This window comes from Scyliorhinus torazame, chromosome 3 (genome assembly GCF_047496885.1).
Source record: "Scyliorhinus torazame isolate Kashiwa2021f chromosome 3, sScyTor2.1, whole genome shotgun sequence".
In the NCBI taxonomy this organism is placed as follows: domain Eukaryota; kingdom Metazoa; phylum Chordata; class Chondrichthyes; order Carcharhiniformes; family Scyliorhinidae; genus Scyliorhinus; species Scyliorhinus torazame.
In genome coordinates this window covers 9,171,261-9,189,379 of record NC_092709.1, presented here as the reverse complement: position 1 = coordinate 9,189,379, position 18,119 = coordinate 9,171,261, and the positions used below count along the sequence as shown (strand labels likewise).

General features: G+C 58.4%; 1 protein-coding gene across 1 annotated transcript in view; it reads left to right on the top strand.

The window, feature by feature from the left end:
- The window catches only part of LOC140408288 (probable E3 ubiquitin-protein ligase HERC4), a 118,514-nt gene that overhangs the window by 56,024 nt on the left and 44,371 nt on the right, over positions 1-18,119 (top strand). The window contains exons 16-18 of the mRNA XM_072495277.1: positions 12,020-12,112; positions 12,207-14,342; positions 16,867-17,007. Coding sequence (XP_072351378.1) covers positions 12,020-12,112; positions 12,207-14,342; positions 16,867-17,007 — 2,370 coding nt within the window. The remainder of the gene's footprint in view (positions 1-12,019; positions 12,113-12,206; positions 14,343-16,866; positions 17,008-18,119) is intronic.

The window sequence follows — 18,119 nt, the reverse complement described above, 5'->3', positions numbered from 1 at the left end:
AATAAACTCGGTTTGTTCTCACTGGAACGAAGGAGGTTGAGGGGAGACCTGATCGAGGTATACAAAATTATGAGGGGCATAGACAGAGTGGATAGTCAGAGGCTTTTCCCCAGGGTAGAGGGGTCAATTACTAGGGGGCATAGGTTTAAGGTGAGAGGGGCAAGGTTTAGAGTAGATGTACGAGGCAAGTTTTTTACGCAGAGGGTAGTGGGTGCCTGGAACTCGCTACCGGAGGAGGTGGTGGAAGCAGGGACGATACTGACATTTAAGGGGCATCTTGACAAATACATGAATAGGATGGGAATAGAAGGATACGGACCCAGGAAGTGTAGAAGATTGTAGTTTCGTCGGGCAGCATGGTCGGCGCGGGCTTGGAGGGCCGAAGGGCCTGTTCCTGTGCTGTACATTTCTTTGTTCTTTGTTCTTTTGTGAACCATAGTTCCCTCACACGGCCATTTCATCCCTGCCTGACAGGGACATTCCTATCAAGGACACACAGTATTTGTTCCTTGAACAAGCTCCACTTTTCATTTGTGCCTTTCCCTGACAGTTTCTGTTCCCATCTTATGCTCCCTAATTCTTGCCTAATCGCATCATAATTACCCCTCCCCCAATTATAAACCTTGCCCTGCCGTATGGCCCTATCCCTCTCCATTGCAATAGTGAAAGACACCGAATTGTGGTCACTATCTCCAAAGTGCTCTCCCACAAACAAATCTAACACTTGGCCCGGTTCATTACCCAGTACCAAATCCAATGTGCCCCCCCACCCTCTTGTCGGCCTATCCACATATTGTGTCGGGAAACCCTCCTGCACACACTGTACTAAAAACGCCCCATCCGAACTGTTCGACATATAGAGGTTCCAATCAATATTTGGAAAGTTAAAGTCACCCATGACCTGAGACCTCCACACCTACCCATAATCTGTTTTGCAATTTCTTCCTCCACATCTTTATTACTATTTGGGGGCCTATAGAAAACTCCTAACAATGTGACCGCTCCTTTCCTATTTCTAACTTCGGCCCATATTACCTCAGTAGGCAGATCCCCTTCAAACTGCCTTTCTGCAGCCGTTAAACTATCCTTGATTAACAATGCTACTCCTGCACCTCTTTTACCGCCTTTCCTACTCTTACTGAAACATCTATACCCCGGAACCCCCAACAACCATTCCTGTCCCTGTTCTAACCATGTCTCCGTAATGGCCACAACATCGTAGTCCCAAGTACCAATCCACGCTCCAAGTTCACCTACCTTATTCCGGATGCTCCTTGCATTGAAGTAGACTCACTTCAACCCTCCTTTCTGTCTGCCGGTACCCTCCAGCGACCTTGATACCCTCCTCAGTACCCCACTACTCTCAACACTGGCTTCTGGAACACAGCTCGCTTTCCCAGCCCCCTGACAAATTAGTTTAAACCCCCCCGAAGAGCCGGAGCAAATTTCCCTCCCAGGATATTGGTGCCCCTCTAGATCAGGTGCAAACCATCCTGTCTGTACAGGTCCCACCTTCCCCAGATTGTGCTCCAATTATCCACGTACCTCAAACCCTCCCTCCTGCACCATCCCTGCAGCCACGTGTTTATCTGCACTCTCCCCCTGTTCCTCACCTCACTAGCACGTGGCACCGGCAACAAACCAGAGATGACAACATGATTTGTCCCGGCTCTCAGCTTCCACCCTAGCTCCCTAAATTCCTGTTTTAAATCCCCGTCCCTCCTCTTACCTGTGCCGTTGGTACCGATGTGTACCACGACTTGTGACTGCTCCCCCTCCCCTTTAAGGATTCTGAAAACACGGTTCGAGACCGTAGATGAAGGTAGAGCAGCTGATGTTGTATACATGGATTTTAGTAAGGCGTTTGACAAGGTGCCCCATGGTCGGCTCATGCAGAAAGTAAGGAGGCATGGCATTATGGGAAATTTGGCCGATTGGACCAGTAACTGGCTATCACATAGAAGACAGAGGGTGGTGGTAGATGGTAAATTTTTGTCCTGGAGCCCAGTTACCAGCGGTGTGCCACAGGGACCAGTGCTGGGTCCTCTGCTGTTTGTGATTTTTATCAATGATTTGGATGATGGAGGTGAAGGTTGAGTTAGTAAATTTGCTGATGACACCAAGATTAGTGGAGTAGTGTATAATGTGGAGGGCTGTTGTAGGCTACAAAGAGATATTGATAGGATGCAGATCTGGGCTGAAAAGTGGCAGATGGAGTTTAACCCGGATAAGTGTGAGGTAGGTCAAATTTTGGTAGGACAAATTTGAATGCGGATTACAGGGTTAACGGCAGGGTTCTGAAGAATGTGGAGGAGCAGAGAGATCTCAGAATTCATGTCCATAGATCTCTGAAAGTTGCCACCCAAGTGGATAGAGCCGTGAAGAAAGCCTACAGTGTGTTAGCATTTATTAACAGGGGGCTTGAGTTTAAGAACCGTGAGGTTATGCTGCAACTGTATAAGACCTTGGTCAGACTACATTTGGAGTATTGTGTGCAGTTCTGGTCAACTCATTATAGGAAGGATGTGGAAGCATTGGAAAGGGTGCAAAGGAGATTTACCAGGATGCTGCCTGGATTGGTGGGTAGGTCTTATGAGGAAAGGTTGAGAGCTAGGGCTTTTCTCTTTGGAGCGGAGGAAGATGAGAGGCGACTTAATAGAGGTTTATACGATGATGAGGGGGATAGATAGAGTGGACGTTCAGAGACTATTTCCTCGGGTGGATGTAGCTGTTACAAGGGGGCATAACTATAAGGTTCAGGGTGGGAGATATAGGAGGGATGTCCGAGGTAGGTTCTTCACTCAGAGAGCATTAGGGTGTGGAACGCACTCCCAGCTATGGTAGTGGAGTCGGACACTTTAGGAACTTTCAAGCGGTTATTGGATAGGCACATGGGGCGCGATTCTCCACTCCCGCGCCGGTTGGGAGAATCGCCTGGGCCGCCAAAATTTCCCGCGACGCCGGTCCGACGCCCTCCCGCGATTCTCCTAAGCGGCGGGAACGGCCCGGTCGAGTTTCGCGGGCCGCAGGCCGGAGAATCGCCCGAGACACCCAAAATGGCGATTCTCCGGCACCCCTGCTATTCTCAGGCCCGGATGGGCCGAAGTCCCGACGGCGCGACCCCAGTTCACGCCGTCGCCATGCACACCTGCTATTTAAAGTCGTCAGCCAGTCGTGCTGGCTGACGCTGAGCAGGGAGGAGGTGAGCGGACTGGAGCGCAGCGCCCGGAGACCGGGTCGGCTTCCCCGAGAAGGCTGCGGCCAAAGGGGGGGTGCGGGAGAGTGTGCAGGTGGAGGGGGGGGGGGGTTGCGGGAGAGTGTGCAGGTGGGAGGGGGGGGGCGGGAGAGTGTGCAGGTGGGAGGGGGGGGCGGGAGAGTGTGCAGGTGGGGGGGGGGGTTGCGGGAGAGTGTGCAGGTGGGAGGGGGGGGCGGGAGAGTGTGCAGGTGGGAGGGGGTTGCGGGAGAGTGTGCAGGTGGGGGGGGTGAGGGAGAGTGTGCAGGTGGGGGGATTGAGGGAGAGTGTGCAGGTGGGGGGGGCGGGAGAGTGTGCAGGTGGGGGGGGTGAGGGAGAGTGTGCAGGTGGGGGGGGTGAGGGAGAGTGTGCAGGTGGGGGGGGTGAGGGAGAGTGTGCAGGTGGGGGGGGCGGGAGAGTGTGCAGGTCGGAGGGGGCGGGAGAGTGTGCAGGTCGGAGGGGGCGGGAGAGTGTGCAGGTGGGGGGGTGAGGGAGAGTGTGCAGGTGGGGGGGGAGCGGGAGAGTGTGCAGGTGGGAGGGGGCGGGAGAGTGTGCAGGTGGGGGGGGCGGGAGAGTGTGCAGGTCGGAGGGGGCGTGAGAGTGTGCAGGTGGGGGGGTGAGGGAGAGTGTGCAGGTGGGGGGGAGCGGGAGAGTGTGCAGGTGGGAGGGGGCGGGAGAGTGTGCAGGTGGGGGGGTGGCGGGAGAGTTTGCAGGTGGGGGGGCGGGAGAGTGTGCAGGTGGGGGAGCGGGAGAGTGCGCAGTTGGGGGGGGGGGCGGGAGAGTGTGCAGGTGGGGGGGGCGGGAGAGTGTGTGGGGGGGTGGCGGGAGAGTGTGCAGGTGGGAGGGGGGTGAGGGAGAGTGCAGGTGGGGGGGGGCGGGAGAGTGTGCAGGTGGGGGAGGCGGGAGAGTGCGCAGGTGGGAGGGGGGGCGGGAGAGTGTGCGTGGGGGGTTGCGGGAGAGTGTGCAGGTGGGGGGGCGGGAGAGTGTGCAGGTGGGAGGGGGGTGAGGGAGAGTGCAGGTGGGGGGGGCGGGAGAGTGTGCAGGTGGGGGGGGCGGGAGAGTGTGCAGCTGGGAGGGGGGGCGGGAGAGTTTGCGGGGGGGGTTGCGGGAGAGTGTGCAGGTGGGGGGGGGTGAGGGAGAGTGCAGGTGGGAGGGGGGGGCGGGAGAGTGTGCAGGTGGGTGGGGCGGGAGAGTGTGCAGGTGGGAGGGGGGTGAGGGAGAGTGCAGGTGGGAGGGGGGGCGGGAGAGTGTGCAGGTGGGTGGGGCGGGAGAGTGTGCAGGTGGGAGGGGGGGCGGGGGGGTTGCGGGAGAGTGTGCAGGTGGGGGGGGCGGGAGATGTGTGCAGGTGGGAGGGGGTTAGGGAGAGTGCAGGTGGGAGGGGGGGCGGGAGAGCGTGCAGGTGGGAGGGGGGCGGGAGAGTGTGCAGGTGGGAGGGGGGGGTGGGAGAGTGTGCAGGTGGAGGGAGGGCGGGAGAGTGTGCAGGTGGGAGGGTGGGGGCGGGAGAGTGTGCAGGTGGGAAGGGGGCGGGAGATTGTGCAGGTGGGAGGGGGGGCGGGAGAGTGTGCAGGTGGGGGGTGGGCGGGAGAGTGTGCAGGTGGGAGGGGGGGTGAGGGAGAGTGCAGGTGGGAGTGGGGGGGCGAGGGAGAGTGTGCAGGGGGGGTGCGGGAGAGTGTGCAGGTGGGGGGGGGGGTGCGGGAGAGTGTGCAGGTGGGAGGGGGGGGCGGGAGAGTGTGCAGGTGGGAGGGGGATGAGGGAGAGTGTGCAGGTGGGAGGGGGTGAGGGAGGGAGTGGAGGTGGGAGGGGGGTGCGGGAGAGTGTGCAGGTGGGGGGGGTGCGGGAGAGTGTGCAGGTGGGAGGGGGGCGGGATAGTGTGCAGGTCGGAGGGGGGGCGGGAGAGTGTGCAGGTGGGAGGGGGGGCGGGAGAGTGTGCAGGTGGGAGGGGGGGTGAGGGAGGGAGTGGAGGTGGGGGGGGCGGGAGAGTGTGCAGGTGGGAGGGGGGGCGGGAGAGTGTGCAGGTGGGAGGGGGGTGAGGGAGAGTGTGCAGGTGGGAGGGGGGGCAGGAGAGTGTGCGGGGGGGGTTGCGGGAGAGTGTGCAGGTGGGGGGGGGTGAGGGAGAGTGCAGGTGGGAGGGGGGGGCGGGAGAGTGTGCAGGTGGGAGGGGGGCGGGAGAGTGTGCAGGTGGGAGGGGGGGGCGGGTGAGTGTGCAGGTGGGAGGGGGGGCGGGAGAGTGTGCAGGTGGGAGGGGGGCGGGAGAGTGTGCAGGTGGGAGGGGGGGCGGGAGAGTGTGCAGGTGGGTGGGGCGGGAGAGTGTGCAGGTGGGAGGGGGGCGGGGGGGTTGCGGGAGATTGTCAAGGGGGGGGCGGGAGATGTGTGCAGGTGGGAGGGGGTTAGGGAGAGTGCAGGTGGGAGGGGGGGCGGGAGAGTGTGCAGGTGGGAGGGGGGCGGGAGAGTGTGCAGGTGGGAGGGGGGTGCGGGAGAGTGTGCAGGTGGAGGGAGGGCGGGAGAGTGTGCAGGTGGGAGGGGGGGGCGGGAGAGTGTGCAGGTGGGAGGGGGGCGGGAGATTGTGCAGGTGGGAGGGGGGGCGGGAGAGTGTGCAGGTGGGGGGGGGCGGGAGAGTGTGCAGGTGGGAGGGGGGTGAGGGAGAGTGCAGGTGGGATTGGGGGGGCGGGAGAGTGTGCAGGGGGGGTGCGGGAGAGTGTGCAGGTGGGGGGGGGTGCGGGAGAGTGTGCAGGTGGGAGGGGGGGCGGGAGAGTGTGCAGGTGGGAGGGGGATGAGGGAGAGTGTGCAGGTGGGAGGGGGTGAGGGAGGGAGTGGAGGTGGGAGGGGGGTGCGGGAGAGTGTGCAGGTGGGGGGGGTGCGGGAGAGTGTGCAGGTGGGAGGGGGGCGGGATAGTGTGCAGGTGGGAGGGGGGGCGGGAGAGTGTGCAGGTGGGAGGGGGGGCGGGAGAGTGTGCAGGTGTGAGGGGGGGTGAGGGAGGGAGTGGAGGTGGGGGGGGCGGGAGAGTGTGCAGGTGGGAGGGGGGGGGGAGGGGGGGCGGGAGAGTGTGCAGGTGGGAGGGGGTGAGGGAGAGTGTGCAGGTGGGAGGGGGGGCAGGAGAGTGTGCGGGGGGGTTTGCGGGAGAGTGTGCAGGTGGGGGGGGTGAGGGAGAGTGCAGGTGGGAGGGGGGGGCGGGAGAGTGTGCAGGTGGGAGGGGGGGCGGGAGAGTGTGCAGGTGGGAGGGGGGGGGCGGGTGAGTGTGCAGGTGGGAGGGGGGGCGGGAGAGTGTGCAGGTGGGAGGGGGGCGGGAGAGTGTGCAGGTGGGAGGGGGGGCGGGAGAGTGTGCAGGTGGAGGGAGGGCGGGAGAGTGTGCAGGTGGGAGGGGGGGGGCGGGAGAGTATGCAGGTGGGAGGGGGGGCGGGAGAGTGTGCAGGTGGGAGGGGGGATGAGGGAGAGTGTGCAGGTGGGAGTGCGGGGGCGGGAGAGTGTGCAGGGGGGGGTGCGGGAGAGTGTGCAGATGGGGGGGGGTGTGGGAGAGTGTGCAGGTGGGAGGGGGGGCGGGAGAGTTTGCAGGTGGGGGGGATGAGGGAGGGAGTGGAGGTGGGAGGGGGGTGCGGGAGAGTGTGCAGGTGGGGGGGGTGTGGGAGAGTGTGCAGGTGGGGGGGGTGCGGGAGAGTGTGCAGGTGGGAGGGGGGGTGAGGGAGGGAGTGGAGGTGGGGGGGGCGGGAGAGTGTGCAGGTGGGAGGGGGTGTGGGAGAGTGTGCAGGTGGGAGGGGGGGTGAGGGAGGGAGTGGAGGTGGGGGGGGGCGGGAGAGTGTGCAGGTGGGAGGGGGGTCAGGGATAGTGTGCAGGTGGGGGGGGTGCGGGAGAGTGTGCAGGTGGGAGGGGGGGTGAGGGAGAGTGTGCAGGTGGGAGGGGGGGTGAGGGAGAGTGTGCAGGTGGGGGGGGTGAGGGAGAGTGTGCAGGTGGGGGGGGTGAGGGAGAGTGTGCAGGTGGGAGGGGGGTGAGGGACAGTGTGCAGGTGGGAGGGGGGGTGAGGGAGGGAGTGGAGGTGGGGGGGGCGGGAGAGTGTGCAGGTGGGAGGGGGGTCGGGAGAGTGTGCAGGTGGGAGGGGGGTCAGGGATAGTGTGCAGGTGGGAGGGGGGATGAGGGAGAGTGTGCAGGTGGGAGGGGGGGTGAGGGAGGGAGTGGAGGTGGGAGGGGGGTGAAGGAGAGTGTGCAGGTGGGAGGGGGGTGAGGGAGAGTGTGCAGGTGGGAGGGGGGTGAGGGAGAGTGTGCAGGTGGGAGGGGGGTGAGGGAGAGTGTGCAGGTGGGAGGGGGGGTGAGGGAGAGTGTGCAGGTGGGGGGGGTGAGGGAGAGTGTGCAGGTGGGGGGGGGTGAGGGAGAGTGTGCAGGTGGGAGGGGGGTGAGGGACAGTGTGCAGGTGGGAGGGGGGGTGAGGGAGGGAGTGGAGGTGGGGGGGGCGGGAGAGTGTGCAGGTGGGAGGGGGGTCGGGAGAGTGTGCAGGTGGGAGGGGGGTCAGGGATAGTGTGCAGGTGGGAGGGGGGATGAAGGAGAGTGTGCAGGTGGGAGGGGGGGTGAGGGAGGGAGTGGAGGTGGGAGGGGGGTGAGGGAGAGTGTGGATGGTATCGTCCATCCGCGGATGCCACATGCCAGCCGCCCTGATATGGCAGGACGGTGACCAGGACACGGCCGCAAGGTGCGTGTGGCTGATGGGCACAGGCGAGTGGCACACTGGTGAGCAGTACGGTGTGAAGTGACCGTTGGACGCAGACAGTGACCAGGTGTTAGGCTGGCTGCGTGTCTGCAGCGCGACCAGGCCACCGGGGCACACAGGGGTCCCAGGCAGCCCGGCTGGCGAGGTGCGGAAGAACCTCCGTGTAACATGTCGTTTCTCTGCCCCCACCACCCTCCTGCAGGTCACCATGTATGCCAACCAGACAGCGATGTTCACCGCCGTGGTTGGTGCCGCAGTTCTGGAGTTTGCCATCCGGCAGCGTAGAGTCGGACGGCCCACAGTGGCTGCAGATGCAGCGGTCGCCGGTGCAGCAGAGGGATGGCCGCGGAGTGGCCCGATGTCGCCGCGCAGGCCACAGGCGCTCGGGACCCGAATGTACAGGGGGATGCCGAGGGGAACATTGACCGCCAGACGGCGAGGAATGCAGAGGAAGTGCTAGGGGGGGAGCAGGAGGAGGAGGAGGAGCAGGTGGAGCACGAGGATCCACTGATGGTGGTGCCAGGGTGCCACAGGCGTCCAGCAAGGCCGAGGGGTGTACCGTGACAGAGTGTCGTTTGAGGCCCTAACGGACATCACATGCAGGAGGAGACTACGGTTCAGCAGGGAGACGGTCGCACATATATGCCACCTCGTGGCGCACCTCGCACCACGTGGAATGGGAGGAGGACACGCGATACCAGTCTCCGTCCAGGCGCCGAGCGGGGACCTCTCCGGGATCTCACAGGCATCGGTCCACAGGTGCATCAGGACCATCACCGACGCCTTGGACGCCATCGCGGACAGGTACATTCAATTCCCCGAGGACCGAGCACAGCAGGAAGCACGGGCACGTGGATTCGCCAAGGTGGCCGGGTTACCGATGGCCCAGGGTGTCATCGATGGTGTGCACGTCCCCATGCGCCCGCCTGCAGACAACAGGGAAGTGTTCATGAACAGGAAGGGCGCATCCTCCATGAACATTCAGGTGGTGTGCGACCTCCACATGACGATCATGCACGTGTGTGCAAGGTAACCCGGGAGTGTGCATGACGCCTACATTCTGGCACAGTCGTTCATCCCCCCAATGTTCGATGGATGACCCCCCCCCCCCAGCTGAGGTGCTGGTTGCTGGGCGACAAGGGCTATCCGTTGAGGTCATGGCTGATGACGCCAATACGGAGGCCTCACACCAACGCGGAGAGCCTATACAACGAGGCCCATGCAGCAACCAGGGGTGTGGTGGAGCGGTGCTTCGGGCTGCTGAAGATGCGCTTCAGATGCCTAGACCGCTCCGGAGGGGCCCTGCAGTACCGGCCCGACAGGGTCGGTCGCATGGTTGTGGTCTGCTGTGCGCTGCACAACATTGCCATGCAGAGGGGAGATGCCCCGGAGGGAGGACCTGACGGCACCGGAGCTAACGCAAACGAGGGGCATGGGGAAGAGGAGGATGCGGAGGATGAGGATGATGGGGCGCATCAGGGTGGGGGGAGGGGCGCAGGACGCAGGCACTGCCCGGCTGCTCGTTATGCCCAGGAGGCTGCGCGACGGCACCGCCGCGGACAGCGGGCACGCGACGCGTTGGTGGCCGCACGGTTCACGCACTGTGGGGGTGGGATTCGCTGAACACTGCCACTTGCACCATCACTCCTGCACACGGGCACCACACAGCACCCCCACCCGCACCCCCGCACCGCGTTCACGGCAAAAATTCCACATCACCTTACCACTGCGGCACTACGGGATAGCACAGCATTGATGATTGGGTAAGCGGGTGTGATCAGTGCCATGTTGAATGATGACAGCCCGCTCTGCGATGAGCTGTGAGCTCAGATTCGCCAGCCGAGGTCTGACTCATGGCTATCGCTGAACCATGCACTGCGGTGGTCACAGCCTTCCTGATGGATATTTCACCACATGCCCATGGGGTGGCTGGCGTCGGTGTACCGAGGACAACGGTGTCCGATTATGGGGGGCGGGGGTGGGGGGGGGGGGGGGGGAAGGGTCAGCACATCCGGAACAGACCTTGAACGGCTCGTATACCACTACGCCAATCGGGCACCCTCCCGAGCCCCCTGGCATCGGACATAGCACACAGTCTAACAAGTCAAATTTAACAGTGCGTTTAGTCGTGTGGTGAACATAGATGCCCTACCCCCTACAACTAGACTGTGCCCTGCACCCGTGCCAACTTCTTACGTGCCTAACGACTTTGCCTTACGGGCCCTACCTCTACGTCTCGGTGTGTTCCCAGATAGTTCAGCAGGAGTGGAGGTGGACTGCTGTGAATCACGCCCTTCGACATGGATCCCCGTCGGCACACGTTTCCTGGGGCGGCCCGGCTTCGATGGGCCAGGTTGCTCTGCGGGCAGCTGGATGGCGTGGTGCCACCCTGACCTGCCCGCTCCCCACCAGATGCGCCAGGGACAGAACGGGGGGAGGCCGAGTGTACCGGGACGTCCCTTGGTGGAGCTACCGGGACGGGCCCCAGAACCTCCTCCTCCCTCGGGGAGCCCGGTGGCCCCCGGGCCTCACTGTGGGACGGAGATGCGCTCGGAGACATGCCCCGTCGCACCACCGACACCTGGCGCTGCCAGTCCTGGAGGCCTGCAGTGGTATCGACCACGGTCCGAATGTTTGCCGAGACGGAGCCCAGGGAGTGCCACATTCCTGCCAAGGTCTGTGCGATCTCGACCTGTGAGTGCGCGACGCCATCCATCACGTGTGCCAGGCGGTCTATGCTCTCCGCGACCGACTGCTGGTACTGAGCCATCACTTGCTGGGACCGGGCCACGGCATGGTGAGACTCAGCCAGGGCCCGGAGAGCGGCGGCAATGTCGTGTTGGCTCTGGCGCATGGCTGCCTGTGAGAGGGCAGCCCGCTCCTGGGCCATGGATGATGCGTGCACGTGAAGCCCAAGACCTTGCAGAACCTGACCCATGGCCGAAACCCCTTCACCCATTGCCTCCACCGCGGACGCCACCCGTGCGGTGTCGGCCTGGGTGGCTGCGATGAGCGGCACCACTCCCTGCTCCTGGACACGGATAGACTCCTCCAGCTGCGTGTGCAGGTCCTGGAAGATGGCCCTCATCCCGTTATTCAGTCCCAGGGTGTCCACACGCATCGGTTGTCCGGGTGGGTCAATTACATCCAGGAACCCGGGAGCCGCCTGGGTGGCAGCTGGTTGCTGGGCCTGGGCTGCCCTCCGACCGTCCAGCCCCTCGGCTGCTCCAAACTCCACCTGCTGTACCGGTTCGGCTGTGGGGTGCGCACCAGACCGTGACCCGGGAGCCTCATCACTTATCTGCCCAACCGAGGTGAGTGTCTCTGCGATGGTGAACGGTGTGGGAGACAGCAGTGCCGCTAGCGCGAGGTCATCATCCGTCAAGAAGTCTGGTGTGGACTGGTCCCCCTCATGGCCCGGCGCAAGCTGCATGCGGGCCATGTCGTCTTGACCTCCAGTTTGATCCAGTGGGTGTGTGGCCGTGATGTGGGCTTCGGCATTACTGCCCACCCTGTGCCCCTGACTAATGTCTGTCCCGGAGGTCTCAGCGTCCTCAATTCTCCTCCGGGTCCTCTGTGCGCGGTTCGCGCAATTTATGACGCAGCGCTGCGTCATTAGGGCGTCGCACGGTGACGACGCGGCCTTCGCGGAACGCCCCCCCCGAGGTTCTCGTGGCCCCGATCCTAGCCCTTTTTCGGGCCCTGAATCGGTTGGGATCGGGGCCGTTCCGCGCCGTCGTGAACCTCGACGGCGTTCACGACGGCGCGGCCACTTCGGCGTGGGAGTGGAGAATCGCGCCCAGGGAGTGCACTAGAATGATTGTGAGGAGGTTGATTTGACCTTAGTTTCAGACTAGTTCGGCACAACATCGTGGGCCGAAGGGCCTGTACTGTGCTGTACTGTTCTATGTTCTATGAAAGAACTATCCCAACATTGGACATCAATTCATGTAGCACCTATCCTCTTCCTCTGCCTTCTTGCTCTATGTTCAAGGAAAGTTTACAAAAATAATGTTGAAGGCAATTAATCCAGAATTACTAGATATTCATTATCAAACATAAATCTGAATTGTTAACCTCATGTTTTTGCACAGGGAGCACTTTTACAATTAATTCCCTACTCCTGCATCTTCAATATGGAAATCAAAATTAAGATTTTCAAGCGATTGTCCCGCCTGCAAATTCTAGTAAGTAGTATTGTCATCGTTCTGGTTTGGGGAATATTATTAGTCTTTTAGTAAGGCCATTTTGTGATACATTTTTTTCTGATATTGCTTCCAGGAAGGAAAAATCATTGACGAAATAATGACTTTCGGCAATAATGGAATCACTGATGATATTATTGAGCAAATTGATTCAGCAATTCTGGAAAGTTACCTTGCTACTAGGAACATTGAAACCTCTACTGGGAACATTGATGCCTCTACTGGCAATGCTAATGCCTGTGATGATGACACTGATATCTCAACTGGAATCACTGCCGCTTCTACTGCAAATATTGATACATCCAATAGCGATATTGGCATCTCTGCTGGAGCCATTCATACCTCTACTGGGAACATTGTTGTCTCGCCTGGGACCACTGCCTCCAGTGGGAGCATTGATACCTCAACTGGGGACATTGATACCTCAACTGTGGACATTGATACCTCAACTGGGGACATTGATACCTCAACTGGGAAAACAGATATCCCCACTGGGAACACGGATACCTCCACTGGGAACATTTATATCTCTACTGAGATAATTTATGCCCCTAATGGAAACACTGATGCCTCTACTGGGAATAATGTTGCACCTAATGGAAATGGTGATGCCTCTGCTGGGAACATAGCCCCTAATGGAAACAGTGATGCCTCTACTGGGAACATCGCCCCTAATGGAAACAGTGATGCCTCTACTGGGAACATTGTTGCCCCTAATGGAAACAGTGATGCCTCTACTGGGAACATTGTTGCTCCTAATGGAAACTGTGATGCGTCTACTGGGAACATCGCCCCTAATGGAAACAGTGATGCCTCTACTGGGAACATTGTTGCCCCTAATGGAAACAGTGACGCCTCTACTGGGAACATTGTTGCTCCTAATGGAAACTGTGATGCATCTACTGGGAACATCGCCCCTAATGGAAACTGCGATGCCTCTACTGGGAACATTATTGCCCCGAATGGAAACACTGATGCCTCGACTGGTAAAATTGTTGCCCCTACTGGAAACAGTGACATATCTACTGGGAATATTATTGTCCTTAATGGAAACAGTGATGCCTCTACTGGGAATATTGTTGCCCCTAATGGAAACGGTGATGCCTCTACTGGGAATATTGTTGCCCCTAATGGAAACACTGATGCCTCTACTGGGAACATTGTTGCCCCGAATGGAAACACTGATGCCTCGACTGGTAAAATTGTTGACCCTACTGGAAACAGTGACATATCTACTGGGAATATTATTGTCCTTAATGGAAACCGTGATGCCTCTACTGGGAATATTGTTGCCCCTAATGGAAACAGTGATGCCTCTACTGGGAATATTGTTGCCCCTAATGGAAACGCTGATGCCTCTACTGGGAATATTGTTGCCCCGAATGGAAACAGTGATGCCTCTACTGGGAGCATTGTTGCCCTTAATGGAAACACTAATGCCTCTACTGGGAACATTGTTCCCCCTAATGGAAACTGTGACAAGTCTACTGAAAACATTGTTGCCCCTAATGGAAACAGTGATGTCTCTACTGGGAACATTGTTGCTCTTAATGGAAACAGTGATGTCTCTACTGGGAACATTGCCCTTAATGGAAACACTAATGCCTCTACTGGGAACATTGTTCCCCCTAATGGAAACTGTGACAAATCTACTGAGAACATTGTTGCCCCTAATGGAAACAGTGATGTCTCTACTGGGAACATTGTTGCTCTTAATGGAAACTGTGATGCCTCTACTGGGAACATTGTTGCTCCTAATGGAAACAGTGATGACTCTACTGGGAACATTATTGCCTCTAATGAAAACACTGATGCCTCCACTGGGAACATTGTTGCTCCTAATGGAAACAGTGACACCTCTACTGGGAACATTGTTGCTCCTAATGGAAACAGTGAAACCTCTACTGGGAACATCGCTCTTGTTGACCTTGATGAGATTTGTATAGACGATTCTATTGAAAATTTTGAAGTTGATCTTTCGCATTATGACAATTATGAGGATTATGATTATGAGGATTACGATTATGAGGATTATGATTATGAGGATTATGATTGTGAGGATTATGATGATGTTACGTTTCCTTATTTACATATGCTGTATCAACTTCTTGGGTGTTATCATTGTCTATGTATCGACAGAAAAGAGATCCTTCAAGACACATTGACACAATTAAGAAGATGGAATAATAGAAACCTTTGTGGGTCCTTTAAGGTACAATTACATGTTGAAAAGATTGGCATTCTCCTGTCACTTTGTGGGATCTTGCTGTGCTTAAGTTGATTTTTCTGTCGTCTTGCATAATAAGTGACAACAATTCATTTTTTATATAATTAGAGTACTCAATTAACTTTTTTTTTCCAATTAAGGGGCAATTTAGCGTCATCAATCCACCTACCCTGCACATCTTTTGCTTGTGGGGATGGGACCCACGCAGACACGGGGAGAATGTGCAAACTCCACACGGACAGTGACCCGGGGCCGGGATCGAACCCGAGCCCTCGGCGCTGTGATGCAGCAGTCCAATCATAACCTCCTTGTTCTTGTACACTATGCCCCTAATAATAACAATCTTTATTATTGTCACAATGCAATGAAGTTACTGTGAAAATCCCCTCGTCGCCACACTCCGGCGCCTGTTCGGGTACACTGAGGGAGAATCCAGAATGTCCAATTCACCTAACAAGTGTGTATTTCGGGACTTGTGGGAGGAAACCGGAGCACCCGGAGGAAACCCATGCAGACACGGGGAGAACGTGCAGAGTCCGCACAGTCAGTGACCCAAGCCGGGAATCGAACCTGGGACCCTGGCGCTGTGAAGTAACAGTGCTAACCACTGTGCTACCATGCCGCCCTATTAACCTATCAACAAAGACCAGAATAGTGTGTGTTTTGTTAACTGCTCTTCAACCAGTCCAGCATTAGCACTGGTTCAATGAGCATCACTCTTGCCTCTGAAGTTTGTATTATTTTGTGCGATGTCGGTGTCACTGGCAAGGCCAGAAGTTGTTGCCCTTCTTGAATTGCCTTTGACCTGAGTGGTTTGCTAGACCATGTCAGAGAGTAGTTAAGAGTCAATTTTCCCCACTGCTGCCTCACGGCGCGATCCCGGCCCCGGGTCACTGTCCGTGTGGAGTTTGCACATTCTCCCCGTGTCTGCGTGGGTCTCACGCCCACAACCCAAAGATGTGCAGACGAGGCGGATTGGCCGCGCTAAATTGCCCCTTAAGTAGAAAAAAATAATTGGGTACTCTAAAATTTATTTTTAAGAGTCAAACCTCTCCAAAGGACATTAGTGAACAAGATGGGTTGCCATGACAATTGATGGTAACTCACCTTTGGTCACCTGGGATCTAAGGTCTGGAATTTCCTCACTATATCCCTCTGCCTCTCTACCTCTCATTTCTCCTTTAAGGGGCGGGATTCTCCCCTACCCGGCGGGGCGGACCGTGCCGGCGCCGAGTAGTGGCGTGAACCACTCCGGCCTCAGGCCGCTCGGAAGGTGCGGAATCCTCCGCACCTTCAGGAGCTAGGCCGGCGCTGGCGGGTTTGGCGCTGCGCAAACCGGCGGCGAAGGGCCTCCGCCGGCTGGCGCAAGTTGGCGCATGCGCGGGAGCGCCAGCGTGTACTGCCGTCATCCCAGCGTATGCACAGGGGGTTCTTCTCCGCACCGGCCATCGCAGACCGTTACACCGGCCGGAGCCGAGGGAAAAAGTGCCCCCATGGCACAGGCCCGCCCGCGGATCGGTGGGCCCCAATCGCGGCCAGGCCACCGTGGGGGCACCTCCTGGAGCCAGATCCCCCCCTAGGACCCCGGAGGCTGCCCGTGGAGCCAGGTCCCGCCGGTACGGTCCTGGTGTAATATACGCCGGTGTGACTGGCCGAAAACGGACGGCCACTTGGCCCATCGTGGGGAGGAGAATTGCGGGGGGGGGGGGGTCGCAGCCAACGGCCCCCGACCAGCGCGACGTGATTCCCACAGGTACCGGAGAATCCGACAGCCAGCGTCGGGGCGGGATTCACGCCGCCCCCCAGCGATTCTCCGGCCCGACGGGGGGTCGGAGAACCCCGCCCCTGGAGTATTTTACGCCGGCGGACCTGCCGAAAGTGGGCAGCGACTCGGCCCATCGCGGGCCGGAGAATTGCCGGGGGGCCAATGCCAACGGCCCCCGACCGGCGCGGCGCGATTCCCACCCCCGCCGGAGAATCTGGCAGTCGGGGCGGGATTCACGCCGCCCCCCCAGCGATTCTCCGTGGGGGTTGGAGAATCCCGCCCAAGATGTTTCTGACCACCTACCCTTTGACCAAGCTTTTGATCGCCTCTCCTAATATCACCTTACATGGCTCAGTATTAAAACCGCTCCTGTAGGGCAGCACGGTGGCACAGTGGTCAGCACTGCAGTCTCACGATGCCGAGGTCCCAGGTTCGATCCCGGCTCTGGGTCACTGTCCGTGTGCAGTTTACACATTCTCTCCGTGTCTGCGTGGGTTTCGCCCCCACAACCCAAAAAGATGTGCAGGGTAGATGGATTGGCCGCGCTAAATTGCCCCTTAATTGGAAAAAATGAATTGGGTACTCTAAATAAAACGGCTCCTGTGATGCACCCTGGGACATTTTAAAGGTGCTAGATAAATGCAAGCGGTTGTTGATATTATAAAGAAGGAGGATAGGAGGGTACACACACGAGGGAAACAAGCTGGCAGATTTTTACTTCTGGCTGTGTTGCAATTATTCCAGGTCCGCTTTAAGGGTGAATCAACTTTTGATGACGGTGGAGTGTCTCAGGAATTCTTCTCCATCATTACCGAGGAACTGTGTACTGAACCGAAGATATTCAAGTTCTACGAGGAATCCAGGCTTGTTTGGTTTCCAGAATGGGTATGTGAATTGTAAAATCATAGATCTCTGACAGTGCAGTACTCCCTCGACATTGCCCTGTGTTTTTTTTTAAATACTTTTTTTTAAAGGCATTTATATTATAATTTTAACAATGTTAACAACAAGATAACAAAATAAAAAAATGAACAACGCACACCCAACTAACACCACGGTAGCACAGTGGATAGCACAATTGCTTCACAGCTCCAGGGTCCCAGGTTCGATTCCCGGCTTGGGTCACTGTCTGTGCGGAGTCTGCACGTCCTCCCCGTGTGTGCGTGGGTTTCCTCCGGGTTCTCCGGTTTCCTCCCACAGTCCAAAGATGTGCAGGTTAGGTGGATTGGCCATGATAAATTGTCCTTAGTGTCCAAAATTGCCCTTAGTGTTGGGTGGGGTTACTGGGTTATGGGATCGGGTGGAGGTGTGGGCTTCGGTAGGGTGCTCTTTCCAAGAGCCGGTGCAGACTCGATGGGCCGAATGGCCTCCTTCTGCACTGTAAATTCTATGAAACAACAAAACCCAGCCAACATGGTTTTCATCAACGACTCCCCAATCCTGATGCCACACTAACCCCCCCCCACTGCTGACCACTTCATTTTCCCCTCAAAGAAGTCGTAAACGGCTACCACCTCCAGGCGAACCCCAACGTCAAACCTCTCAGGGCGAACTTGATCTTCTCAAGCCTGAGAAACCCATGTCACTAACCGATAACCCCGATTTTGGGGGCTCCCGAGTCCCTCCGTGTCTCCAGGCTACCAGGGAGGGCAAAGTCATCGGCCTCTCTCGCCCCCTGGACTCCCGGGTCTTCTGACACACCAAACATCGCCACCTCCGGACTCGACACCACCCACACCTTCAGCATCTCTGGTATGACGTCAGCAAACCCCTGGCAGAATCCCCTCGGCCTCGGACATGCAGAAAGCACATGGACATGATTCGCAGGCCCTCCCGCACACCACCCTCAGCTGGGGCCCATCCCTTCAAAATACCTGCGTATCCAGGCCACAGTCATGTGAGCCCTGTGGACCACCTTAAATTGTATCAGGCTCCGCCTGGCACACTACGAGGATGCATCGACTCGCCTCAGGATGTCCTCCCATAACCCCGCCTCC